Here is a 27,836-nt window from a genome sequence, read left to right as displayed (position 1 = left end):
AGGTCCTCTTTTACTAGGCAGAGGAAAGGTGTTAGATAACGCTTGAATTACAACAGAGTTTAGAAAACAGGTTGTTTTCCTTTCAGTCTTGGGGGTCTTCTTATCTTGTGTTGCACAACTCACTGTCAGAGGGAGCTGGGGATCATGAGAAGGAGGTTTTTGCAGAGCAGCCGGAGTGCACAACTTGGCCTTGTCTGTTTATGTACAGCTACTAAAAATAGTTATTTGGAACCCAACTGTGTCCCTGTGGTTTCTTCCTATTCTTAATATTATTTAGAGAGGAAGACAGAACAACGAGGAAGAAACCCAGGATTAGGTTGGGCTTGGCCAACATGTGTCAGCTAACCTCAGTTTAACCTCAGCCTCATTCCTAACCCAGGCGACTTAGAGGGACACCAAGCAGATGAGCAATATCAATATAACAGCACAGCTTAACCAAATCAGTTAACGTTTTTAAGTTCTGACACACGTATGCATACATGTGTGTATATAGGGACCATTCCCTTCCTTTACTGGCGAGCATACTGTTATCTGTTTCTTTCTTCTCTGCTTTCTATTGTAATTGAACCATTCAAGATGCTATGATGCCTTCAGGGGCAACATAAAAATCAATCTAAAACTTATTTCAGCTAGGATGATAGAGGAGTATTTGGGCACAAAATGGAATTTCATGCCTTTTTCCTGGGCTTTTTTTAACTACAGTTTCAAGAACATACTTTTTCTCCCATTATATTTTAATCTTATTTTTCACTAGTAAAAAAAAAAAATCTGGGATACAGTTTGAAGTTTCTTATATGTGCCTATATGTTATACTTAGGACTCTTTGCTGTTATGTTTTTCCCATCTGCTTCTGGGCGCTTGAGTCCCTTGCCTAGAGGCTGACATCAGCAGCGGTGCAACAAATGCTGTGTAATTTTTTCTTGATGATTTTTTTTTTTTTTTCCCCCCTTACCTGACAACCTCCCAAACAAATTTCCACAGCCTGTCTAAACAAGTTGTGCATTTGTACCCTCTCTGGATGGGAGGGACAGTCACCTGCCCGAGGGGCAGAAGGTTGTGCCTAGTCATGGCTTGTGGCCAGCAATGCTGGTGGGAGGTTGGATGGCAGTGGGGAACCTGTGCTCCTTCCTTGGAATGGGGTGGGTTGCCTGAACACCCTGTGTTGGCAGGAGCAGGACAGACAGACAGAGTGTGTGTGCTCATTGCAGACCTCCATTGCCTTGTGAGGGTTGAGGGACAATGGTGGGACTGGGAAGTCAAGACCCAGTGGGAGGCTGCTGTTCGACTGACTGGCCAATGAAAGTTTGTTTCCCTCTGGAAATTTTTATTCATCTAATTTGTTTTAGTTATGAGTATAATGTAAAAAAAAAAAAAAAAAAAAAATCCCAGAAATGGTTATATCAGAAACACCCAGAATAATCATAAAGATAATGTATGCTAAAATGATTATTCCCTTCATCACATTGGAAAGTACCTTAATAGCAGTTATAGCTGTGGCAGCACTAGGGATTTTTAGGGCTGCTGCTATACCACTTAGTTTCTGATGTAAATGAGGTTTTGGAAGTATGATTGGGAAATATAACTGTATATACAACGAACATGCTAGGGGAATTACAGTGTAATTTTAGCATTGTATTGGGTTGTCCCCCTCACCCCCCTTGAATGGTAACAGGCTTCAAGGCTTCACCTCGTCTTTCAGCCCTCCTGTGAGCTGGTGCCACAAGGAACAGGTGAGCATTAGGAACAACTTTGCACCTTTGCCTAACGCTACTGCAAATGCTCTCTCTTCTGTAGCTGCTCAAAGTTACTTTGAATGAAAAAGACACCATGGTTCGTGTCTTGGTCTTTGTGCAGTGTGTATTGAACCAAGCTGTCTTGTTATAAGTGAGAGATCTTCCATGTGGTCCAGAGTAAATACCCAGGGGTGTACCAGCTGGGGACTTGTAAAGCCCGAGCCTTTTCTCCCGTGTCTGGGATAGGAATTGAGTTCTCCTCTCTCAGAAGCCAGAGGAAAGCTTTATGGTCTTCCCCCCGCCTTAACCCCAATGAAGGTGTGAAAGGAGAAAGCCACACTTGATTAGATGACACCAGAAGAGAAGAGAGCTGTTTCCTGGAGAGCGGGGGCGCTGGGAATTAAATCCTCTGTCCAGAGTAGTTTCTTCTGGCCAATGTGTACTGCTAAAAGAGCGAGGGCTCCTTTCAGGTGTCTCACTCAACCTAGCAGCTTGCACCCAAAATAGCTCTGTTGCTGGCCCACCAGAGGCTGTACAAAAGAAGCAAGGAGGGGATGGATGGGGGATATGTCACCAGGACGTGCTCTCTTGCTGCGTGGATCACGAGCAGCAGCGCTGCCACCGTTTGTGTCCCCGAGCAGGTTGGCCTGAGATGGCTGGTTGGGGCCCAGCAGACTGTTCCTTTAACACCAAGTGTTTGCGTTAACTGCGGAGCAGCAAAACGAACAGCCGCTTGGTGTTGTGGGACGATTTTTCCCATGCTGTTGCCCCCCATATCTCCTATATGACCTTCACAGTGTGCGTCAGTGCTTGCTCATGTTCCCAGTCTCCTCCCAGTGTCAGTGCTTTGCTGGTGCCTCTCTCAGCCTGCCAGGCTGGGCTGTCATGTCCAGCCATGGCTGCGGTGCTGTCTTGCCCGTCCATCTGTCCTAGCATTCCTGCCCGTGCCTCTGTCTGCAGGGTGTTTGCCTTTGCCCTGGGCGTAGGAGGTTTCAGCAGGGCATAAGGAAAAAATTGGGACCTTTTTTCCCCTTTGCTCTTCTCCGTGTTTTCTTCCTCACCATCTCCATGTAAGTCTGTAATTATAATTGTTATGCACATGACAAGTATTTTAAAGGTTTTAAAAGACATACAGATGGAGTAAAAATTACCCCAGAGACTGTGCAGTCAGCTTCACCTGTAGTTACTTTGCCAGAGGTGTTCAGTGGTGACAGCCTGAAAAAACCCCACAGACATTACAGAGGACTATGCCAGCTGAAGCCTCAAATACAGCTCTCAGTCTGTTCTTGCTTTCAGGGATTTCCTACAACAAAGAGTTCCTGTCGGTGGGCTCAGCATGGCCACATTTGTCTGCCAGCACGTAAGCTTCCCATTTCCCCAGAAGGTAATACAGCAGTCCTGCTGTTGTAGGCTGCGAGGAGATACAATCTGGTGGTCAGTCACTTGTTTTGCTTTCCACAAAGCTACATCTCTCCTGTGAAAAACAGGAGCGAAGAGGCCACTGATCAAGTGAAATGAGTCAGTGAGAAGGCAGCTCTAGGCTCGTTTTGTAGCAGGAGTGAGGAGTGTGTTTTTTGGGGAGCAGCCGAAGAACAAGGATCTGTCTTTGGATCAGTTCAGCAGCATGGGTGGGTTACAGGCGCTTATGCTGATACCTTGCTGAGGCTACCAAGGCTTGTCTTGGTTATTTTAATTAATTTAACCTGTTATACTGAACTAATGCTTTCAAATCATCACACTCCCTTACCATGGCAGTTTGTGGGTGAGGAGGAAGTTGCACAGTGTGGCTTAAGGGATTTGACCATTTTCTTGGGCTCCATTCGAGCAATGCCTGTCACCTTCATGGTATTTCATTCTCTTCCTTGATTCTTACGCTCGGTTCATAGCAAGCAGTACTTTTTTTTTTTTTTTTGGGTGTAATTGTACCTGGAAACAACCCAGGAGGTTTTGTAATATGGTACTTACTGTAAGAGGACTGTTGTCATCCTTCAGTAAATATATGGACCAGCCTGGGGGCTGAAAAGGTGCTTGGGGCACTTGCAGTTTCCCACGGGGATTCTCTTGGCTCATCACTGATAAGGAAAATAGATCCGCTTTGGTTTGGTTTAGAGTTAAATGATATGGGATTGGTGGTGAGGAACAGGAAGAACATGACACCACTCGTCCCAACAGGCCTCAGGCCAGGTGATCGTGACCCTGCTGAACTGAGCTGGCAGAGACAGGTGAGGGAGGAAGGACTTGTTTACCGCAGTCAGTTCCAGGCCGTTTACAAGCACTGTGTTATAGATGGCATCCTACTCGTTCAAACATTTTGGGCCGGATTCTGGTCCTGGTGGCTCTCATGCAGACTTGGTGTAATTCTGTGGGGGTTGCTTTGTCTGTCGTCAGTGAGCGGAGCAGTGATCAATGGGGCGGAGTCTGGTTGGAGGCCTGTATCTAGTGGAGTGCCTCAAGGGTCAGTTCTGGGACCAATACTGTTCAATATATTCATCAATGACTTGGATGAGGGAATTGAGTGTACTATCAGCAAGTTTGCTGATGACACCAAGCTGGGAGGAGTGGCTGACACGCCAGAGGGCTGTGCTGCCATCCAGCGAGATCTGAACAGGCTAGAGAGTTGGGCGGGGAAAAATTTAATGAAATATAACAAGGGGAAATGTAGAGTCTTGCATCTGGGCAGGAACAACCCCAGGTTCCAGTACAGGTTGGGGAATGACCTATTAGAGAGCAGTGTAGGGGAAAGAGACCTGGGGGTCCTGGTGGACAGCAGGATGACCATGAGCCAGCACTGTGCCCTTGTGGCCAAGAAGGCCAATGGCATCCTGGGGTGTATTAGAAGGGGGGTGGTTAGTAGGTCCAGAGAGGTTCTCCTTCCCCTCTACTCTGCCCTGGTGAGACCTCATCTGGAATATTGTGTCCAGTTCTGGGCCCCTCAGTTCAAGAAGGACAGGGAACTGCTGGAGAGAGTCCAGCGCAGGGCCACAAAGATGATTAAGGGAGTGGAGCATCTCCCTTATGAGGAAAGGCTGAGGGAGCTGGGTCTCTTTAGCTTGGAGAAGAGGAGACTGAGGGGTGACCTCATTAATGTTTATAAATATATAAAGGGTGGGTGTCACGAGGATGGAGCTAGGCTCTTCTCGGTGACAACCAACAGTAAGACAAGGGGTAATGGGTCCAAGCTGGAACACAAGAGGTTCCACTTAAATGTGAGAAGAAACTTCTTCTCAGTGAGGGTGACGGAACACTGGAACAGGCTGCCCAGGGGGGTTGTGGATTCTCCTTCTCTGGAGACATTCAAAACCCGCCTGGACGCCTTCCTGTGTAACCTCACCTAAGTTTTCCTGCTCTGGCAGGGGGATTGGACTAGATGATCTTTTGAGGTCCCTTCCAATCCCTAACATTCTGTGATTCTGTGATTCTGTGATCCGCTTGGTGGGAACTTCACTGGCGTGACACTTCAGGACTGGGCTTTTCCTACTGTTGTGCTTAAGGCAATCATGGATGATGATCTTTCAAAAGATACATGGAAGCACAGGAGACAGATATAAGCTCTTTTCTCCCGGTGTCGTAAGGCAGCTGAAAGCGAAAGTGCAGGGAGGGGTGAGTGCTGCAGGATGAGTGGGAGGCGGGATGCTCGCCAGGAGATAGGAGCTCACAGAGGCCTTGCAGCATGGGTGATACCTTTGGGTCAGCAGATTCGCAGGCTGCTCCCAGAGCCCTGAAGTGGATGGATCTCACTCGTGTGAGCAGCACATGGACTTCACGCAGCCTTAAAGGTCTTGGGACTAGCTCCTGAGCGAACAGGCGAACAGGAACCCCCGAGAAGATTAGAGAAGAGGCCTCTTCAAGGGCTGGATTTCTGTCCTTGAGTGCTGTGGAGCAGCACCTGGACCTGCGAGAGTCTGAGGCGTTAAAATTAATAAAAACATTCTGGTTTTAAATTGCACTGTGCTATGAAATATTGCTCCCAGGTGGGGGAAGTGAACAGGGCCAGGGTTGCAGCAGAGGTATGGTTGAATGCATTTGCATTTTCAAGGCGGTCAAATAATTGGAGGAAACTTTGCATCCCACAGTGTTTCACAGTTTCTCTAGCCCCGTGGTAATCTTGGATAAACACTGCCGGGCTGTAGTGCCTTTGCTAATATATTGTGTTTGGCTGTGAACAAGGAGCTAAAGTTGAAGAAGGTCGGCTTTTCCTTGCAGAGGGCTGAGCAAGCCTTGCAAACCCCTCTCTGGGATGTTATCTGGCAGGGATTTGGAAAAACAGGTTATAGTGCTGTGGGCCATATCCGCTCCCCAGGCTGCAGGTCCTTTGCTCCAGGTGGAGCATCTTTGCTTCTCCATCACCTCAAAGCAGAGGACATGGCCAGAAGCAAGGCAAACTGCCACCAGCGAGATGGGCCAGGTGCCCAGGGACCGATGCTGGACTTTGGTGGGAAGTGCTGCCAACAGGAAGGACAGAGATGTCAGAGGTTGGAGTCATTCTGGGTACCCACTGAGATGTAAGGAGATTTTTTTTTTTTTTTTTTTTTGTAATACAGGAGCATTTTTTTGCATGCCAGCATATCACATAAATTAGTTTCACTGAATCATTCACTGTAAGTCTGGGTACGTAGATTATTTTACTCTGGGTTTGTAACAAATTAAACTCCTGAGTCAAAGCAGTAGGCCCTGATTTAGTGTAGCTAAAAATAAGCTTTTTCAAAACTGAAGATCAGTACCAGTACCTCACTACAGATATTTATTTATAATTTGAATGGATTTTTTTTTTAAACTTCCTTTACTGATTCATAGTGTTCAGCTTAAAGACTGCAAAGTGAACTCTGCTTGGTGCAGCCTGTAAGCCCTTGTGCTAACTGGCTAGCCTATTTCCACTGGCCCACATAAGGAAAATACTAAAAATAGTCCAGCAGCGTATGTTTTCAAAAGTAAATTAGATTTTTTAAAATAAGAGCTTCAGTTTAATTATCTCAGTGTTCTCAGTAAGGAAGAAGGCTTTCGAAATACACAGTTCCTTTAATATGGAAAAAACCCAACAACCCAGCCCCCAAAAGGTCACCCCTCAGTAGTTAGGACCTGCTGTTGTGCTTTACCTATTAGCTAGTTCTTCATTATACCACTGTCCTCACAAAAAAATTACCTTGTTCTTCAAATGGTTTTGGATAGTGAAAACAGTTTTGCAAGCTGAGTAAATGCAGGGGCAGACACCAACAATTTGCAGACTGTTTGTAATGAAAAATTTCCACTTGTGTGAATTCTTATGATGTCTTGCTGTCAATCTTAAAGGGCATGTTTGGTGAACCACAGGTAGGACAATCAGGAGTAATTTTAGCTGTCTTATAGGTTTAAATGTAGGAATGAGATAAACACCCATCTAATGCAAAGGATGCTGAACTTATGGAGCAATGTTCTTGCAGCCAAAAACTGGGAGCTGTGGTAGGTAAGTCAGTGACGCTGTCTGACATACATCAGCAGTTAAACTGTGGTGGCTGAATGCTTCTAAAGCAGGATTAAATACAAGAGAAGAATACCCTAACTCAAGCTTGTTCCCCCTTAAGCATACATATAGTCAGATTGATTTTCAGGGAGTGTATGGGCTGTCACCTCTCTTGGGCACACAGAAACTGCGTATGCGTGGGATAATTGGCGGGTTTTAGAAGGAGACCTGTGGTGATGAGAACCATCAAACTGCCAGAGCAGATGGGGATGCTGATGTCTGCCGGCTCTGCCTCTCTGCTGACCGGGATGTCATATGGAAAGAAGGGCTTGAGACAGAGCTCGAGGTTGTGGAGAGACTCAGCAGTTATCAGACAGATGGGAAGACACTGCCTTATCAGGGCTGGCGAGTTGCTATCAAGACACCTTTAATTACAGACTGTTGGTGTGAGGCAGGAGCTGGTGAGTCACAAAGTATTTTCTAAGATTATGGGCTGGCCCTGGATGCTCGGCCACTATCGCAGGTGACTTCTCTTTCATTTGGAGCAAGGAGGCTCAGCCATGGTGAGGTTTTCCTTTGGAAGGGACCCTGCCACCTTCACCCCCACTTTTGTCACTTTGAGATTAGATGGCTCTGATTTGCCCAACCTAGGACTATGCTTTGGAACTCGCTGGGAGTTCACGTGGAAGGTGGCTGCCTGCTTAATAGCTGCTTCTCATGCAAACAGTGCAAACACACCCAAACTACAAAACTGGCTACAAAGCTGGTTGCTGAGGAGAGTTAGACCTGTACCACTGAAAGGAGCTGCAAGGCCCACGGGCAGCTTGTGCAATCCATGATGCATACTCCCCACTGTGCTGCTGAGACATCTCTGGCTGGAGTAAGAAGGTGCTGTGGGCACACTGGGGTCTTTAGGGTTGGGATTCACACTTTATGTGGTCTGGCGGGGTCCGAGTTGGATGAGTCGCTGGGAAAACATGCATTTTGGGAGTAAGGACAGCATTTAAGGGAAAAGGGCTTGAGAAAATGAGGACTTAGTTTACTTCTCCCCTTGACCGTGGCTTGACAAGCATCATGGGGACAAGTTCTGATCTTGTTTCTTGTGAAGGTTCACCAGTGCTGCTGACATCGCACTGATATGCTGAAACAGTTGTCATTAATTAAAAAAGCGCATGGGTATTGGCTATGGCAGAGAGAAGAATGAGAACAATTCAGCACCCCCATAAAGCATCCTCTGAGCCTGGAGTAATTAGTTCAGTGTAAGTAGCCTCATTTCCAGAAAGAGAAAGAATAGCGCAAACAGCAGAAGAGATAATGAAAGTTGGGGAGCCCAAGGGGAATGTTTCTGTATAGCGACAGTCAACCGGAGTGGTGTTATTTGGTCCACAAAGAAGGCACCCAGGAGAAGCTGCGATTGTACCACGCAAGAGAGTGAGTGGCAAAGCGGGAGCTGATCAGCCACCTAATTTTTTGCAGAGCGCTGGGATGCGAGAAGATTAAATGAAACTGAGAGTAAATTTAAAATAACTCTGAAGAGCCTTCTCCTTTTCAGAATGTGCTGGGGGTTTGTGGAGCTGAATACTGCAGGGAGTGACTGGGAAGCAATTTGCTGGGGTTATGCACGTGAAGGAGAACGTTTCTAAAGATTATATTAATACTCTGTCTTATGTTAATAATTGCAGAGGAAGTATTGTTTCATGTTTTAGCCCAGGCTTTGCTTGGACAGCCCTCTCAGGCATTGCACAAGATGTGGCGGATGTTCCTAGCCTTCCTTTGTGCTGCAGAACCATTCACTGCTGACCGGGTGCTCTGCAAACAGAGACTCCTTCCTGCGGTATTGTTCACGCAAATAAACGTGGTTTGTTTCAATAGTGCTGTGAACGAGTAAGAGTCGCAGGACTGAATGATCTACAGTTTTGAGCTCCTTCCGTGATAACTTCTGTAGGTTCTCTTCTGCGATTTTGACGTGGGCAAATCTTCCTTTCCTGGCTTTCATGTGTGCTCTCTGCATTAGGAGTGGCAACTCTCTAGATATAGTGGCTTTTTTTCCCCCCCTTGACTTCAAAGAAGTTCAGTATTTATGTAAGTGGCTCGCTTAATTTACTGCATTCTGGCTTAATTTCTCTCAAATGCCTTTCTGAAAATAGTCTGTCCAGATGAGGTAAAAATATTCACTGTCGAAGCGGAGTATTTAGAAATAGCTGTAATTTTGAGTTGTATGAAATAGAAACCCAAGCATTTGCATTTGATTAAGGACAGGTGTTTAACTTTTTGCGCAGCTGTTTTTTAGGTTGTTAACTGGAATTTTTGACCTACTGGGAAAAGGACCCTCACTAAATCTGGCATCTATAGTGCCATGAACTTGGTGTTTAGTAGGAAGAAGGATGCAGAGCACCACTTCACAATACTGTTGCATCAATAATGTAGTAATGTAATGTCTTGGAGGGAAAATAACGGGCTCTAATGGTGTAACCTGTGTGCTTATTGATACCATAGCACAATTAATTGCGGCTTTCTTGGAATTAAGTGCTGCAAACAATTTCTGTTAAAAGTGGATGCAGGGCATTTGAGCTTAACCTCCTTCCTGCAAGGAGGCTGGTAGCCTTACCCTGTTCCCTTGGGACATTCCGCAGAAAAATAAAAATGAGGCTCGTTAATTGAAAACGATGGGAGTGGGTTTCTCCGTTCATCATCTAGTGGTGTTTGAGAGGCCAGTGCTCTGCTTTCTCAGGCCTGTGTTTTGTGCCTCCCTGATAACTGCGGGGACCAACTTGGGGGCAGAATTTTCATTGACGGGCTGTGGACTTCAAGGCTTTGCCCCCATGTCTTTCCCTGTGGGACTGTGAGTAACAAGACCAAGGTCTGTCGTCTTTCTAAAAGCACTGAATTTTTCCGAGAGGCTGGCGGTGCTTGCCTGAGTGCTGTACCCTCTGGGAAGGGTTTGATCTTGCTGAAAAAAGCAGCTGGCTCATGGTGGCCTCTTGTGTGGTACCCAAGCACGGTGTAGGGGGGAAGGCCTGGGGAGGGCTGGGCAAGCCGTGAGGTAGGATGGGCTGCCAAAACAGTGAGTAGACTCCACACTTTATTCAATTGTTGGATTATTTGTTATTGTGGCCAGAACGCAAGTGGGGAGGGATGAGGAGGGCTTCATGCTTGGGTTAGGTTGATGAAAGCTTTTTCCATCCGTGCGTCATTGAGCACATTCCTGTGTCACTTCTCTAATACCCAGCAAGGGTTCAACTTGCCACCAGCCTTCCCCTCCATTGGGGAAAATGGTATAATCTCTCCTAGATCTTTTGCTTCCATAACGCTGGCAGGAACGCAGTTGCCCGTGGCCATCCCTTTCGACGTAGTCCTTTGGCCAGTTAGTTCAAATTTACCCATGAGCTGGAAGGGTGCTGGGGATGCTGGAGGGACTGCCACGCACATGAAACCATGTAAATCTCCTTTTCTTAGAAATTAGGTAAGAAACGCAACTTCCCATTTTGCAGGGATTTTGAGAAATTGTCTTCATGTGCTCATTCATATTTCTGGTAAACTCGCTTAACAGTCACACTCGTGTCACGTACAGAAGACAGAGACTTAAAGGAACTTCAGCTCGCACTCCAAACACAGTGGTTTGTAGGCACCCCCAAGGATCCTGCTGTCTTTGTATCGGTGGGCTGCAAGATGCGTCCTGCTTGCTTTGCTATGTATTGTTGAGAAGTGGGGTCTAGAATAGGAGGGAATACATTTCTTAAAGCACTTTATAATGCACCTTTGTCCCCACTTTGAAACTGAACAGGATGTTTCTGAAGGGATTTTAAGTGACATTTGTCTGTTAGAAGATTTCTTTCCTGTTACAAAATGAAAGAATTATTCAGTTTTATCTTTTAATTTGTTGTAAAAGAGCCAAAATGATACATTCAGTCATTTTATAACCACACACTTTCAAAACTGTATTTATCTGATCTTTTTACTGCAGAGGATAATTGGTTTATACAAAACTAAGTGTTTTCTGGTAGTGGATTACTTGCTTTTTCACATGTATGTAGCAGCAGCTTGTTTTAAAAAGACTGTGCCAGGGAGAGGTCATACTTCAGTTCACAGAAGTGACAGTGTGCATTTAAAAAGTGGGACACTTTTTATGCAGCATGGAGAAGCAGTCATAAGTATCCATGCGATGTGAACTTGGGACTGGGACTTACTGGGAAGATTCACCATTTAGTTACCTGAGAACAGGAGCTCATCCTTTCATGGGATTTTGCTGGAATTTTGCACATGGCCCTTTTTGTTAACGAACATTTACCTCATGACCTGAAGATGCAATATACAGACAGACATTTAGCGTGTTGTAGGCTACCTGTAGCCAGAAGCCCCCAAGGGCAAAGCCAAGTAATGGTGGTGGTGGAGCTTCCTCCCCAGGAACAAGGGACCTCTTATGTGCTTGGGCTACAAGCCAGGCTTATTTTCTCTTACATTTGCTGTGTGAATTTGGTGTCAGCTTTCTTCCAGAGAGTAGAAAATCATAATGTATTTTATTTATAGAGCTGTGTGATTTATACCCTGAGATATGTCTCAGTGGTTTCAAATTACAAGAATGGAAAGACTGGCTGATTTTTCCCTTACCCAGTCCATAGACTCCGAGCTGCAGGTCCAAGCTTAAAACTCAGCAGCTGGTAATGAAAGCAGAATTTAGCTTCATGGCTTCAAGTCTTGCTGTAAACTTTTCTTAAATTTCTGCTTGCTAATATCTGATGAGGACATGCTGCAGTGATTTTTCCTTAGGCCTATCATTATTGTGAGGGAAAGCACCTTCAGTTCCATTTAGGTCAAATATATTATCAGACAGATCTAATGGTTGAAGAATGGAAAAGTTCTATTGAAGTCAATATAGCTGTCTTTTTAAAGAAATAAAAAGGAAAAAAAACAACCCACCAAATGAGTCTGTGACCTGGTGTCTTCTCACGTTATTGAGAGTTGACCTAGAAAAGGTAGACAGATCCTTCTGTTAATCACAGTGTTTTACTGTCATTTCTATTCCTGGAGCATGCTTGTCAGAGAAATACATCTCTTATATTTGAACTTTCATATAGCGCTTCCCTCCTTAGACGATTTTGAGTGCTACCAGCCTTTGTGTTTCAAGCACCGCTGTTGATGGAACCTGTCCTTACAACAAACACGCTTGAACTACCTCAAAATGAATGAATGATGGGGACAGTGCATAGTATGTCACAGCTTTGGCATGCCAGCTGTTGACGAGGGCAGCTTAAGGGATGCTATCCAGATGTAGCCAGTATGCAATAGCCCATTGCCATCAGGTTGTTTGATGCCTTCTGGTGAACAGGAGTGGTTCTACAACAGGGAGTCTTGTTGTCTTGCTGCCTTGAGGTGCTGGATAAGTTGTCAGCTAGTTGACAATTTACGTCTGTTTTACATGTGTAAGTGTAGCTTTGGGAAGCCCCACCTGCCTTGAGCATACACTAACCAAGCTCATACTTGTGCATGTATTTTAGTTTGGGGATGTTGAGGTTTGCCGTCACCTCGCTGTGCGTGCGGGAGATCACCTGCGGGCAGGCTCAGCTGTAGCTAGTTATGGTGGTAGTCAATGCGATGCCTCTCATTTTAGCCTAGCATCAGCTGCCTGACTGTGGGAGCTCTTTTCCCTGACTCCTGGGAAGCTGGGAGGGATGTAAAGCAGGGGTGGGTACTGCCTTCTCATATGGAAATGGCACGTCTCCTGGCATGCCCGGCCTGGCTCGGTGCCCTCCTCCAGCCCTGGGCTCTGCCAGGTGGAAGCTGTGCAGAGCTTCTGGGAGGTTGGGGTCTCTGTGCTCCCCCTTTTCTTAGTTGTGAGGCTGTCTGGGGAAGCTGATGGGCCTGTAAAGAGATGATCTGGTTGATGTTTAGCTCTGCTCAGTCTCTGTCTTCATCAGCAGGACACTTGGCTTCAATGTCTTCAAGGACAGTGTCTTCGAAGCCCAGTAGAAAGCAAAAGCCTTAAGTGCTTTGATTCCTTGATCTTCCTTGCAGAGAGAGAATGCTCCTTTCAGCCTCATGCACTGCATAGACAGTCACTTCTGAATTCTAGTTGTTTCCAAACACTTGGAGCCAAAGGAGAGGTTCTCTGGAAGCCTTTCTGCTGTAGAAGCGGGTCTCTGGAAGCCTTGCTGCTCTGAGGTGACCTTCACTGCCAGCAGCAGCTCCCACCTCGGCTCGGCAGTGCCGGGAGCCTGGAGCGATCCCATGGGAAGCTCCATTGGGAGGTGCGTGAACTCTGAATTTTTTTCCAAGACCGCAGCAGCTGGTCGCATTCAGAAACTCTGCACCTTTTTATGGCAGCAGAGGGAACCAGAAGGCTTAACGAGTGCTGTTGGCTCCTTCAGAAAAGGAAGGAGGGATTTGTGTTGTTCTTTAGGCCTACAAATAAAAATAATAAAAAGCCAAATAACGTTTTTCTGACTTGTGCAAAGTGAGTGTTTAAACTTGGTGGAAACTGAGGGAAGGAGATTTATGCAGTGTCTGCTGTCCTGCGCATACCTGCAGTAATTCCTTGAAAGACAGTAAGGGTTAAGGAAAGTGGCAAAGAAGGGCAGATCCCCACAGGAGCAGCAATTAATGTGCTGTGGAAACATGGGACATTGCCCCTTCTGTTCTTGCATACATATGCTGAACCTCTAAAGACACTTGGAATCACTATAATACTTCAGGCCAAGAGATCTATTGAGAAAAAAAGACATAGACAAGGGGGAATAACTTCGCTTTCCTGAGAAGATGCCTTTTGGGTGTCAGGATCAATACCTGTTTCTGAAGCAAAACAAACAGACTCTTCCCTTGGAATGAATCATTAAGCTGCTGGAAAGCACGTGTACCTCTGTGAGGGTACATATGTTTGCACTGAGTGGATCTGAATTTGCCTGAGATTTAAATGTCAACGTCTGTATTTGATTCATAGCCATCTACTGAGAGGCCAAGCAGCTGGAAGTGCATGTGGAAGAGAAAATGCATCTAGCCAGGGGCATTGTGAAAATGGAAAGATCTGATTGACCAACTCAATTTCAGTTTTGATGGCTTGGGAACACCGCCATGAGTAGCTTCCATACCCACTCAGCCCAGGACCACCTCAAAATGTGTGTAGCAGATGTCTTAGATCATGTCTTCAGTGGGGCCAGCTGTTGATATACCTTGAAGCAAAGCACACGTAGTTATTCGTTGCACCGGTCTGGCTAATGATACTGTGCTGCCTATATTTGAAAACCTGGCTCAGCATCCGCCTCCATGGTTTGTAAGGTGTTGATGGTACCTGGGGCATGGTGCTGGCTCCACTGCCTTGTGGGGTGTGTGCTGGTACAGCTTCAGTGGGAACAGAGTCAGACCTGTAGCAAATACAATTGTCAGCAAGCGGCGAGGGTGTATCGTGAATCCAGAGTAGTTCTGTCCTTGCAGTATTTCAGTGACGTGCCTGTAATTGCTGCTTTAGTCGTCATAGATGTCTGTTGGGTTTGTGATCTGTAAGAAAATAAAAGGGAAGCGGGAAGGAGTGAATAATGTTCCTGTGACAAAAGCACTGGCTGAATTCATGTGTGGAGTGAGCTCTGGAGGCTCCTTCCAGTCCTCTTCTGTGACTCTGCACCGACTGAGCTCCATGGGAATTAAAGTTCCCTTGTGTCTTGTTCCTCCCCAAGTAGCGGCTGTATCTTGAGTCTGATAACCCCATGTCTCTCGTTCGGGTGGTGCTGGGCCAACTACAAGTCTCTGCAGCTGCAGTTAGAGAGGGCAATAAGCTATTAAGTGCTGCCCTCTGGCCACCTTCACTCCTCCCTTGTCCTCACCCGTAAACTCATGGCAATGTTGATTTTGAGCTGAAACACAGAACTGGGCAGGGAGGAGAAGCCTTCTGCCTTTATCTAATGCAATATCCTGACAGCAGTGCGGTTAGAAACCACAGCGTATCCACGGCGTGGCTCTCCTCCCGCTCCTTTCAGGGGTGTCTGGAGGGAAGGATGAGCTTTGTGCAGTGCTCGGGAAGGTTGCAGCAAATCTGTTCAGTGTTTGAGAGCTTCACCAGCTATCGAGGCCAGCTGCCTATTTTTACCCATGCGTGTGGTGCAGGAAAATAACAAGGGTGGTTTCTTAAAAAGCAGGCATTTCTGAGTGAGTTGTCTTCCCAGCGCCCTTCTCTTTCCTCAACATGTACATCAGTGGAGGTGAAAGCAGTGTCGAAGCTAACGGTGGGTGAAGATGACACATAAAAGTGCTCTCCACTACTTGATGGTGATGGGAACTGCAGTGCATTTCACCGGCGGCGACAGTGGCAGCTGCCTCTACTCGCGCACCCGTCGCATTGTCCCTTCTGCCATCAGTGCTCTGAGGCACGCTGCGACGTGGCCTTCGGTGCTAGACGTCTTCCTGACGATGCCCAAGACAGCGCTCCCAGGCAGCAGCTTCTTCACAAGCTTTCTGCTTTACTTCTAGGTTTGGGTCGTGAGGTTTCATTTGAAATTCGCAGGCTGCGGGAAGGAGTGGGGCTGATTTGGGATTTTTGCCCAAGTTGTAACATCCAGTTTGGATGTTCCTCGGCTGTCACTGTGATGCGTCCTTCGAATAAATTGCTAAAATTAAAACCAGAGGTCGGGTTGGGAGGTCTAACCTTGTTCCTCTCTCATGGAACAGGAGGTTGCTGGAGTGGCAGTGTCACGTACCTTGTGTGGTGCAGCGTGTTACTAATTATTGTGCATGGGTGCAGGCAGCCCCATTCCACACATTTTTGTTTCCATTTGTTACTAATTAGGAGTTATCATGCTGCTGGTGGTCTCTGTGCTCCTCACATATTGTCCATTGGGTAGGAATCTGCCAGAAGGTGGTGTTCACTTCAAATTAGAGCTGAGCATCCATTTCTTCCATCCTGCTGTTCCCCCAAAGTTTCAGGCTTCCCTGGCTTTAAAAATATGAAATACCTACAAGCATAGCTGTGGAGAATTACAGGTAGTCACTTTTGTTGTGAAGCATAACCTGATGCCAAGGAAAGCTGGCAACACCAGGCTGTGCAGTGCAATGCCACTGAAAGTTAAAGGATGGTTAGGAGATTAAAAGCAAGCATGGATATATATGGTGAATTCTTGAAGGTGACCTCTAAAGTGCTTTAAAAATGGAGTTGTCACTTTAACAATATGCAAACAGCAACAGGAAAGGGAGCATTTAGTCACATACTCTTTTTTTTTTTTTTTTCCCAAAAAAAAAAAACCAAAAAAAAAAAAAAAACCAAAAACCCAAACCCTCTGAAGTTTTCCGAAATCACTGCAGCAGGCTGTCCCTGCTGTGCTGTGGTGCCCCAGAATGCTCTGATGTCCCTGGTACCCTGCTGGGCAGTTGATCTACCCCATACAGGTTCTGTGCGGTAGTGATTGTGTATTATGAGATGGCACAGTTTAGCATGGCCTATGATCATACTATTTTATATCCTTTTGAGATAATATATACCTAAATGGTTTAAGAGATTGTGAGAAACTGTTGCTCTTTTTAAGCAGTGTTTTTTCCATCCTTCTTTCCAAACCAGTCCTTTTTCCAGTGAGCGGGGAGGTGAAATGAGTGGAGATAATTACCTCGGCCATATGGACTGGCAAACCAAGTGGATGCACTCATAGTCTCGTATTTTAATTTCCAAGTTTCTATCAGTGATGCTGAAAATAGTTTGCTCTTTAGATGCTCTTAGTTTTGCTGCTTTGGGATGACTTGAAATGTGTCTGTATCATTTTGCAGCTTTTAGCTTTTACAGTTTGGTTTCCGATGGTTGAGTCGCCTCCATTTTCTCGCAATCTCTCTTCGATCTTATCCTTCAGCTGGGCTGAAACTTGTGTTGTGTGGGAACAGTGGAGGAGCTACAAAAGTTCTTTCTTAACAGGGGCCACAAATTTTATTCTGGTAAGTTGGCTCTGCTGAGCATGGTCATGTAGGTTAGATGTAAATGTTTAACATATATAACATCCAACAAGCTTGGGAGGTTAAGGGATAGAGCAAGTCACCACCACATTGCCAATGGAGGAGATACAAACAGTCTGGGATGCATGGTTTTGTCTCCTCCTTAATTTTCTGCTTCGTGAATGGTTACCAAATCATGGACCAACCTACTTTAAAACATCATCGCACTGTGCAGCTGGCTAAGAGGATGCTGAGGGAAATGCACTGTGACCATCTTGAGTAAGTCCATGTACCGTCACTGCAAGATACATGCTGATACAGGGCCAAAGTTATTCCATCTGTATTTCCGAAGACTTTCACTTCCTCTTGGTGTTCTGCTTTCACAGTCCCATGGCCCTGGAAAAATGCAAAGACGACATCAAGGCCAATGGGAAGGGGGTGCCCTCTGCCTGCAGCTCGTTTGGTGATGCTGCTGGTGGGACACCTGGTGCTGAGGCTTGTTGCCACCAAAGGGCTGGGCTTTCAGCACCGTCATGCAGTGATTTCTTGAGAGCATGTGGCCAGTGTCTGCTGATGCATCACCTGGCATTGTCTCTAAGCCCACATTGCCTGGCTTTCTGGGAAGGATGCTTGATGTTTGTTTTCAGAGTAGCAGAAGGAATCCCAGGAACTTCACTGAAAGCGGAGAAAGGCAACTAAAAAGAGACATAGGGAGCTGCACAGCTTTCAATAATCCCCAACTAAGCCACCTGGCACCAGGCTTATCCCCTGAGTTGCTGATACATCAGTTGGAAATAGCCTCTCCACAAGACCCGGGACTTCCCGAGAAGTCAGGTTGAGGGTAGGTGTCCTGAAAATCCACCCGCTCAGCGTTTGCTCTGGAAATGTCTGTCATCTCTGAGCAATGAGAGGGGGAAGGAAAAAAAAAAAAGGTATTTTCATGAGGGCCACGAACTCCATAAAGAATGGGTGAGCCTGAATAAACTTGTTTTCCCATTCCTGTCTCAATGAGGGAAGCTGCCTTTAAAAAACACAAAGTGCACAACAGACACTTGTAGTTATTCCTTCAAGAAACAGAAATGACTGTGTTGTGGGCTTTTTGATTGACAGCTGCCGCAGCAGCCCTGGCCTGGCTTTGGAATCCCCTATAGCTTGCGGGAGCTACCAAGCGGGTTGTGCAGAGGCCGTGGCAAACATCAGCAGTTGGACTTCCAGTTCAGTGCATCCCTTCAAAGCCAAGGGCGTGTTGGTGTGGAGGTCCCGGTCCCCTTCTGTGTGCGTTAGGTGCTGGTTGGGAGGCAGAGGGGATGAGTTGGGGGTGATGGCAAGTTCCCTGAAGGGAACAACCCGTAATGTTGTGCAGGGCTGTTGCTTGCTGGTGGCAGGGCAGATAATGTCAAATACAAAGTGATTTTGAGGGGCAGTGCCAGTGAAAGAGCTGTTTGGATAGGCGCCGGGAGGCCCGCACCATGGCAGCTTGGTCTGATACTGTTTTGCTGTAGCGTATAGCAGTCTTTCTTTCAAGCTGCTTATGACTTTTTATCTATTGTGCATTATCTATCCCCTTGCTGCTATATATTGCTATTTTCCAATTATGCGTAAATTGTCTCCACTTCCTCTTCTCTCCCTGAACAAATTTCCTCAAAGCCCCCGTGCCTCCTAAACCTGCCGATCGTCCTGGTGGCATCTCCCCAGTTGCGCGTCTCTCCCCCTGGCATGCCCGCAGCCTTGGCATGTCCATCCTAACTCTGCATTTTGCTTGAACGAGGACTTACCCTTCCTGAGTGTGCATGTCTCTTCTGGTCTGCTGGCTTACCACATGGTTTCACTTGGTCCTCCCCTGAGTTGGTGGTTCTCCATCGCCTGGTGACTTCCTTGGCGCTTAGCAAAGCGAACTGGGTTTTCTTATTAGGCTGTAAGAAGAGGGCTGGAGCAGATGTGCATCAACCCCCTTCTTGTAATCAGATGCTGATCAGTACCTTTCATAAATGTGATTTGATCATGAAATTTGGTTGACGTTTCCAGTCTTTCAGTCATTTTTTTGTAAAAACACCCCATATCACTGCTCTTCACATGATAGCATTTGGGTGCTATAGGAGCTGCTTCTTCTACCAATATTGTAAGTAGGCAAAATTTTGCCTTAAAATCTTGTGAAAATATATATGTAGGTGTTCTAAATTGCCAGTTGGCTAGTTTACACACATTTCTGATACATCTGGGTTATTTAGGCTCACAGTAAGCACACTAACAGATTATGTGGATCTGTGGTTCGTGTAGGTGACTGAAAATCTCCAGGCATGTTCCCAGTTGTAATGCAGGTCTCTGGTGGAGAGAGTCAATGATCTGAATTTAGTTCTGAGTTCATCCAAATCAGTCTTCATAACTGGCTCCTCTGCCCGGCCGCTTGATGTCTGACCACGCTCGGTGATGTATTGGTGATTTCTCTGGTGTGAGCAGTGGTTTGCTTTCCAGGATGAGCCAAGAACGTTGTTATCCCTGTGTGCTAAGTTAGCACCTTTCCTAAGAGCATTAGTTCACACTGTGAAGGGATTTACACCAGCGCAGGTGAGTGTAGACTGTGACCTAGAACTTTCCCATTCCCTCTGTTTTCATGGGTTTAGTGTTGAAATCATATGCTTCCATGTATGTTTGTAATCCCATAGTAATAAGTAGTAAAGATTGCTTAATTAATATAGGCTTCATTCCTTCCAAGACACTTGCATGTTTGGAAGGCATTCAGATTTCTTGAGGCAGAATCATTCATTACTGCACTTCTCTTCTACCTATCATGCTGTTTTATGTCTTGTATTTTATTTCTTTTAATAAAACAGTTGATTGGAATTTCTTAACTCTGTGTCTTACCCCATTCCCATGTTGTAGCTCTTTTCTACAAAGTGTTTATCTCCAGACTGCTCGTGTCTTGCTAGTTCCATATGAGCTCCAAGACTGCTCAACAGCAGTTTTATGGTCTCAGTGTATATTTGGTTTCTTTAAATCCCTTCTGTGCATGTCATTTGGTCTTACTGAGTTGTAAAATGTAGGCTAAATTTATCCCTTGTTTAACTCCATTGACTTCAGTAGATGTTTGCTATAGAAAGAATTTGGCACATTGATTAAATGGATATACTTTCACATTTCTTCTTCATTTTTTTTTTCCGCAGGCTTATCTAGATCATGAATTTTATCTCCTGCTTAATACTTCTGTGTCCTCTGTACAGAATACATAGGGAAATAACTATCGAGTGCTTCATCCATCTGGATTATTGTTATGTGATCCCCTGCATTGTTCAACAATAGACCCATTCTATCCCCTGTATTTTCCCTGGTTGTATTTATTAAAAATCATACTTGTTTCCCATTATTCTTTCAAGCTAAAAACAAAACAAAAACTCTACTGTTTGCCCCCTTAACTTTGTCTTATAATATTTTACCTTCAGCATATTTTCAGACTTTATAACTTCTTCTCTATTTCCTCTCTTCTTTTCTGATTTAAGAAATGAGCTTGCTTCATGCCAAGAGCCAGAGGAGCCATTTTATTATATTTTGACCCACTTGTTTCTCTCTAGCAATGGAATTTTTGCTTTCACATGTATTTCTTCCAGATTAGCCTTTAGGGTAGCCTATCCTTTGCATTTTGAAATGCAAGTCACTGATTTCTCAATTTTTTTAATTGAAGATAAATTTGTTTCCCTAAAGAGAGACTGTAAGTCACTTCCTTAGTGCACGATTCATGCAGGAGGCCCACCAAGATTTTTCATCTAGATTTTTAGTAAACAGCTCCCTGCTACCACCAAATTTAGCATTACTTCATGTCTCGTTGCATTCCCCATTGAAACATGTTATCGTTACCTTTACAGTTCACGAAGTCCTCTGACCTATATATTACAGAATGGCAGGTCTTTCCCAAGAGCTAGCTCAGCAATTAAAATTTCCCACTGGCACAGATGGTTATGATAATAGGACATCATATATTTTTATATATAGAAAGTGAGAGAGGAGGAGAGAGAACACTCCTACATTTTTCAAAGCAGTGTACAAACATTAGCTAATTAACCCTAATAACAGCTCTGCAAGGAAATTAAATATGATTATTCCCATTTTATAGATGGAAAAGCTCAGGAAAGCAGACTATGTGACATGCTAGAGGCCAGCACAAGATGTCATTATTGAGGGGTGGGATGAGATTTGAAGACCAAGAGCCATCTTGGCACGGCCGCTGTTCGGTTCAGCAGGCTGCAGAATGCCAGGTGAGATCTCTCCTGAAATCCATCTGGTTTACACCTTTTGAATGGTTTTGAATTGTCCCTGGTATGCTCATTTATTTGAGAGTTAATTTGTTATTTTCATAGCTCGTTCTTCTTTTCATGGCTTGCTTTTGTCACTACCCTGAAGCCAGAAGAGGTGCTTGGTGCTGGAAGTTTGTCTATCCACGTTTGTTGAAAACAAGCGGGTTTGTGTTGTAGCTGCACTGAGGACATCCACTTGGTCTCAAGGCAGGAAGCTCCAGCACCCTTTTCTGCACATGGCTGCAGTCGGAGTTTAAATACAATCACTGAGGCTCTTGTCGGAGGCTCTGACCTGCTGAAAAAAATGTATGAGTAGTTGAGTAGTGAATTGTTATTTAGCTGAAGTGACTTTTTTTTTTTTTTTGGTCATCTCACCTGCTACACCCACTGTGGGGGTTGTGTGTGTGTGTGTGTGCGTCCCAGTCTGTGAATGGAAATTGTGCTTTAGTGGACACAGTGCTCACCCCATAGCACTATGGGGGCTGTACCTGTTCACCTGCTCTCAGCACCACATGAACAAGGGGCTCCACTCATTTAACACCTACCAGTTACCAGCCCTGTCTGTCCCTTACTCACCCACAGCTTAACAGGGCAGCAGATGAGTAACCCTTCAAGCCTTGCGGCTCTTTGTGGAAGCCCCTTTATGCAAGGGGAGTTTGAGATGATGTCCATGTCACCTTCAAGTGGGCAATGGCCTGAGGCTGTGATGATGGTTCCTAGAATTTGAATGTAAGATTTGGATTTGGTCTTCCTGACGAACTAAAATGTGAAACCCCGTTGCACTTTGCTAATCTTGTCTCACCTTGCCTGTCACTTCTGGTTTTTGAGAACTGGGCAGAAGTGTTGTATCATGTTATCAGCTGCTATTTTTAACCTGTGCAAGCAGCACTGTAGATAACCTGTACGCTTAGCAAACATTCCTGGAATGTAAGTCTTTCAAGTAACCTTCATCTCAAAGAGCACGTGCAAAATCCCGCAAGCATTTTGGAAAAAGATGGTGGAGTTTTGGATATTGTTTGCTTTTTATTTTCAGGTAACCATCTGGCTGAACACCTGAAAGTGGGGTAGTATGGTGTTTACTCTTTCATTGTCAGTCACTGGCAATAGCAGAACTTCTCCTTGGGGAGCCGTCCTGGTGAGGGCACAGCAAGAGCATTTGGAATGAGAATGGTTGTGCTATCTGAATTTTTCCATGCCTAATGGAAACTACAGCAGGGAGCTGGAGGATACAAAAACTGTTTCTTTTTTTCTGCAATGTCACTATCATGACTTATAATGTAACGAAGCCCAGTTTATCTCTAGCTGGCCTTCCACCCAGAAACCAGGGAAGCAGTGCAAAGCCATGCTGGGTGATGAAGGGCTCTTACTCACTGTCCCACCCCTCTGCACAATAGAAATGCTTTCTCAGCAGCCAGGCATCTGCAAAACCTGAAGTCTTTCCTACAGCGAGTGCTGCCCCTGCACCCGAGAGCTAAACCTGTGTGTGGCCACCCATGCCTGGGACAAGTCCAGGAGCTTGCCTGGGGTAAGCTATCTTGCCTCCTTGCTGTCACCCAGTGAAGCTTTGTTATTCCTGTGTTATGGAAGGAAGGGAATGTCCTTGGGGGACCGGGGGAGGAGTAAGACGTAAGTGGATACCCTGGGAGACTGTGTTCCCCATGAACTTGGAAGAGGGTGAAGCTTCTGCCCAGGAGAATTGCCCTAAGCCCTGCCCAGCCCCATGGTGGCTGCGGCAAGTAGGGGAAGAGGCAGAGGGTGGGTAGCTGGTTAAATTTTGTGCCACAGACCAGACCTTTCTGCAACAAGGACAGGTGGGGATGCACCCCAGTTTCCCCCAAGTAACTGTAGCCTCATCCCCCCATGGGTGCTGGGAGGGAGGTGGACCCCACCGGGAGGGCTGCTGTCCTACCGCAGGGATCTCTGCCTTCATCGGCCCCAGGCTTAACGCCTTCAAGAGAAATCTCTGCATTGTGTTAATGATCCTTGGTTTGTGCTGGGTGTCATTGTTTAAATGGGACATTTGGCACAGGGGTAGAATTGGACTTGCTAAGGCCTAGTGTGGATTTGGCTCATGACGGAGCACAGACCTAGCAGTGCCCTTTTTGGAGGAGCCTCTTTTGTAAAGCGACTTCACTCCATCAGGTTGAACGGTTTAGTTTGTTTGCTTTATTCTTTCTCAAAAATCCAGCATCTGTGAAGTTATTTCCATATGTTAGGAACTATACCAGCAGACGTCTGCTGGCATGGTCCTGCAGCCATGTTTCCTGTCCAGGTGAGTGCCATCCGGTGAGCTGGGCTTGCAGATGGATGCGTCACCTGAGCCGAGGTTTTTAGTCACTTTCTAGGAGAAGTATCATGTGCTGCTGCTCTAAATCCCTGCTTTACCTACGATTTTGGCATGTGCCCTAAAGCTTCCCTATGTGCCTGGCCCTGGGGGAGCTGGATGCCAGGCTGGGGTTGTTTTCAGTGTGCTGCGGCAAATGGATGAGTAGGGGCTATGAAAGAGCAACATGCTACGAAGTGGCATCACAAGAATACGTGGGATTAGAAATGGCCTCTGGAGTTGCTGTTTATATTCCAGGTTAAATTAAGGTTTCTGAAATTTGGAGGCAAGGGAGAAAGGGAGGTGTAGCTCACAAAAGCTCATTACAGAGGCCTGGCTAAAAAGTCCCTTAGGAATCCGATGGAGTGATTATATGAAATATTGAGGAAAGCCAGACTGTATTCTCAATTTTGCCCTTAAATATACTTTCCTGTCTTCGTTAAAGTCAGCAGCAACCTTGCGTATACATCTGAGGTCAGAGTTTCGCATATTAAAAGAGGCAGGTTTAGGGTGTTTATTGTTGGTGCGCAGATTGACTCTGCAGGGGATAAATGCAGTTTATTTTCATGTGGTGTAGTGTAAGAATGCTTCAAGGAATTGCAGGCATCAGCAGGGGCTTAAAGCAAAATCTGGAAAAATACTCACATACTTAAAAAATTAAAGCACAAATGATAATTTTATTTCAAGCTTAGCATTATGGTATTTTTCATTCTCCAGAAAAATAAGATTAAAAAATTGGTTTTCATATGACACTAATGGATTGGTTACATAGTTTGAGCAGATCTATGCTCAAGCTGTGAAAAATCTTGAGATGTGGCTATATAGTGTGAAAGAATATTGATGCCGTCTGTGCGAAGTTTTCTATGCATTAGCAAGTGGCTTGGACAAAGTAGGAGTAAGGTGTATAATACCCAGTTATCTAAAGACGGCAAATTGGGCATGCTTTTCACATGGCCACAGCAGCTGCAAGACAGAAAATGTAGGAAGACCAGGGGAGTGAAGAAGAATGGGCAGCTGCTTGCAGTGTCGGAATAGGCATAGGTGTGTGGAAATACTAATACACTTGGGGTGAAAATACTATCAGCCAGAAATTAAAAAGAGATTATTAAAATGCAGAGGAGCAGCGGAAGCCTGAGGATACCTCACATAACTAGCTAATCAAATGCGAGTATTCAGTTTGATGTGTTGCAGAAAGCAAATGTTATTTGCCTTCCAGGACTACAAGAGAATATGTCCAAGAGCAAATAATGCATTCTTAAGTGGACCTGCTTAGCATTCCTCTGCGCTGGGGTAAAATAAGCTGGTTTGTACTTGAGGCAGCATGAGAAAGGACCTGGATTTCTTTCTTGATGCTGGTTATTCCAGTGGGAACTGGCTCTGGCTGGAAGTCACACTTAAACTTATTGTATGTTCTTCTGTCATGCAAGCAGCTTAAAACTGAAATCACTTTGGCAATGGTCTTTTTCTTCGTTTTATGGCATTTTTCAAAGGTTCTGGGAAAGTGGAAGAGGAAATAATGTTAGATGTCTTGTTTCTTGGCTGAGGGGGCACCCTGCTGATCCATTGCTTTGGCTCCCAGCCTTAGCAGACCCTTTCCAACCCCTTCGCACCACTGCTATGGGTTAATTCTTGCTGCCTGCGTTGCATGAGTGGCCTGGCAAGGGAAGTTTGGCTGCTTTTTTCCATACTATGTTCACATGGCAAAAAACCTGTAAGGCCCTCTATCTACCCATCAACAGCATTGAGAGACAAGTACTAAACACAGAAGGTGGGGCTTTTGAGGGCTGTGGCCAGGGTGCCAGCAAAGACTTGATATTCTCTTTTCAAACTACTTCATTTCAGGTGCATTTCCTGATAGTACGTGCCCTCTGGCTGCTTCAGTCATTCCTGTGGGCTTGCACCCTGGAAAAATCACATCCCCTGTTTCTGGGAATTCACAGCTAGTGAAGGTTGTGATGAGTGAATTCTTGGAAAAGTGTTAGCCCAAGCCCAGTTAATCACTTCCAGCAGGGTAACTCAAGATAAGCATGGATTAACAGAGTTTGTAGGTTTCTGATTTGGGCCTGGTAGCATCTGCCTTCTCATGTGTGCTGAATAGGTAGGTTTATTCTGGCTTTATTCACACTACACAGCATCCCAGTCCCTGGGGTGCTGGTTCATGTCTTATACTGGAAACTAGAAACTAGCCGTGCTTCAAAGAGGCTCCCACTAATACAGACTGATTGTGTGCAGGTTTTTTTCCTCATTTTTCTGTGATATTGCAAAATGGTTTGTGTGAATGTCAGTGAAGGTATTAGCAAATACCTGTAACACTGTTGCTTTGTTTTGCAATTATCCTCATGCTTTTGCAAGAGCAAGCTCCCTGACTGGAAGGAGGTTCTTGACTCAAAAAGTGGTTTGATGAATGTATAAAAATGCGTAGCAAGTGAGCGAGACATGATCAGCTATTTGACTTGTATTTTCTGTGATCAGCCTGCCTCGCCAGCATTGCCTGCTGTGAGCACTGGCCAGCCTGTGGGCTGTGACACTGGGGAATTTGCTGGTGTGTGGGGGCAGAGGGGACCACTGCTGCCTCCCTGGTAGTGCCACTGGGTACAGCATCACCTTCAACTGTTGGAGGCAACTAGTGCTGTGTCCCTTTCCTTGTGCCTCCTAAACTGCAAAACCCAGCTGGGATGTGCTCAAAGCAACCTATGCAGTATCTACCTGTAGTTCTTGTGTCCTCAGGATGGCCGAAATGCCTCCTGTGTGCTGTGCTGCCTGGTGAAGCGTGGCTGCTGCTGGCGGAACGGGTGATGGTTCACTGGTGGACGTGGATAGACGTGGTATTTGTGGTGATGTAGAAGAGTCAGGCAAACCTGCATGTGGGGGAGAGTGGTGAATCATAGAATCACAGAATCATTGTGGTTGGAAGAGACCCTCAGGATCATTGAGTCCAACCATAACCTAACCTAACTCTAGCACTAAACCATGTCCCAAAGTGAGTAGTATCTGTTTGTAGAAATAGGGAACATCATCTTCCTGGTGAGAGGTAGGCTACACCGAGGGTAAAAACATGTGGGCATAGAAATCCTAAGAGGTAATTTTTATTTTTCTCTGTCTTTTCTCTCCCTCAACCAGCTACTGAGAATGTCTTTATGCTTAGTTTCCTTTGACCCCCACCAAAAAAACCAAAACCCAAAAAAACCCCCAAACAAAACAAAAAAACCCCAGAACAAACCAAACCAACCCCAGCAACAGCAGCAGAACTTATTTCTTCAAACCATGTGTGTTTGGTTTTTTGTGTTATTTCTTTTTTGATTAGTTGTTTGGTGTGGTGAGGGGGGGGTTGTGTGTGTGTTTTGTTTTGTTTTTTAATTGCAAGGTGGACTTTCTTGCTGGGCAGCTTTTGTCCAGCACCTTGAAACTTTCAGGTGAGTGTAGTGCTGGGGTTTGTGCTCCTTCAGCCACAGTCTGCACATTACATTGGTTCCTGTGCACTTTCTCCAGTTGCAATGAATGTGCCTACCTGTTATCACCTTTCTGAGCACCTTGATCTTATCTTCAAGCCAAGACCAGGATGTGGCATCCCAGCTAGACTGAAGGTTTTTGTAGCACCCCAACGTGGTGACTTTTCTATGATACCAAGGCCTGACTCAGTCACAGAGCACTCTTGAGCCATAGACATGAGGCTTGGAGACCACATCTTGTAGGACATTGCAGTGATGGAGCAACCAGCTTGAGTTCCTGAGGGCCCAAATACTGTCTACTGGAAATCACATTCTATTTTCCTCATGGTGGGTGCTCCCTTCCTTCCTCCCCCATCCCTGAGTTTAAATCCTGCCCTGGGAGCCTGCTGCAGTGGCAACAGCTGAAACGTAATGAATGGATATTTATTCATTCAGGGGGCCCTTCAGGGACGTAGAAAAACATTTAGGGGGACTTCTCTTCCTTTTCAATAATTGTGCGTGAGTGTTTCCACGTATATTGAGGAATGCTCTCTGCAAGAGGCTGAAACCACTGCTGACAGCTCTGTTCTCTGTATTCTGATGCAGTGTTCAGATAACTCCCTCCACTCAAACCAGATTGCATCCCGAGAGAAAAATCTCTTCAGGAATGAAGTCGGGCAGCTTGACTGTATCATTTTATATTGTCATTTGAAAGAATCATTTCTCTGCAGC

The 27,836-nt window shown here is 45.6% G+C and overlaps 1 protein-coding gene across 5 annotated transcripts in view; it reads left to right on the top strand.

Annotated features, from left to right (window-relative positions):
- Positions 1–27,836, top strand: part of ABTB3 (ankyrin repeat and BTB domain containing 3) — a 178,393-nt gene that overhangs the window by 4,631 nt on the left and 145,926 nt on the right. For 2 of the 5 annotated variants that reach the window (XM_065639671.1, XM_065639664.1), the window contains exons 3-4: positions 2,347–2,374; positions 13,651–13,669. The exons of the other annotated variants lie outside the window; for them this stretch is intronic. In XM_065639671.1, coding sequence (XP_065495743.1) covers positions 2,347–2,374; positions 13,651–13,669 — 47 coding nt within the window. The remainder of the gene's footprint in view (positions 1–2,346; positions 2,375–13,650; positions 13,670–27,836) is intronic. 5 annotated transcript variants of the gene reach the window in all.

The sequence above is a fragment of the Caloenas nicobarica genome, chromosome 1, assembly GCF_036013445.1.
Source record: "Caloenas nicobarica isolate bCalNic1 chromosome 1, bCalNic1.hap1, whole genome shotgun sequence".
NCBI classification, from domain to species: Eukaryota; Metazoa; Chordata; class Aves; order Columbiformes; family Columbidae; genus Caloenas; species Caloenas nicobarica.
This window is presented reverse-complemented; position numbering and strand designations above follow the sequence as displayed.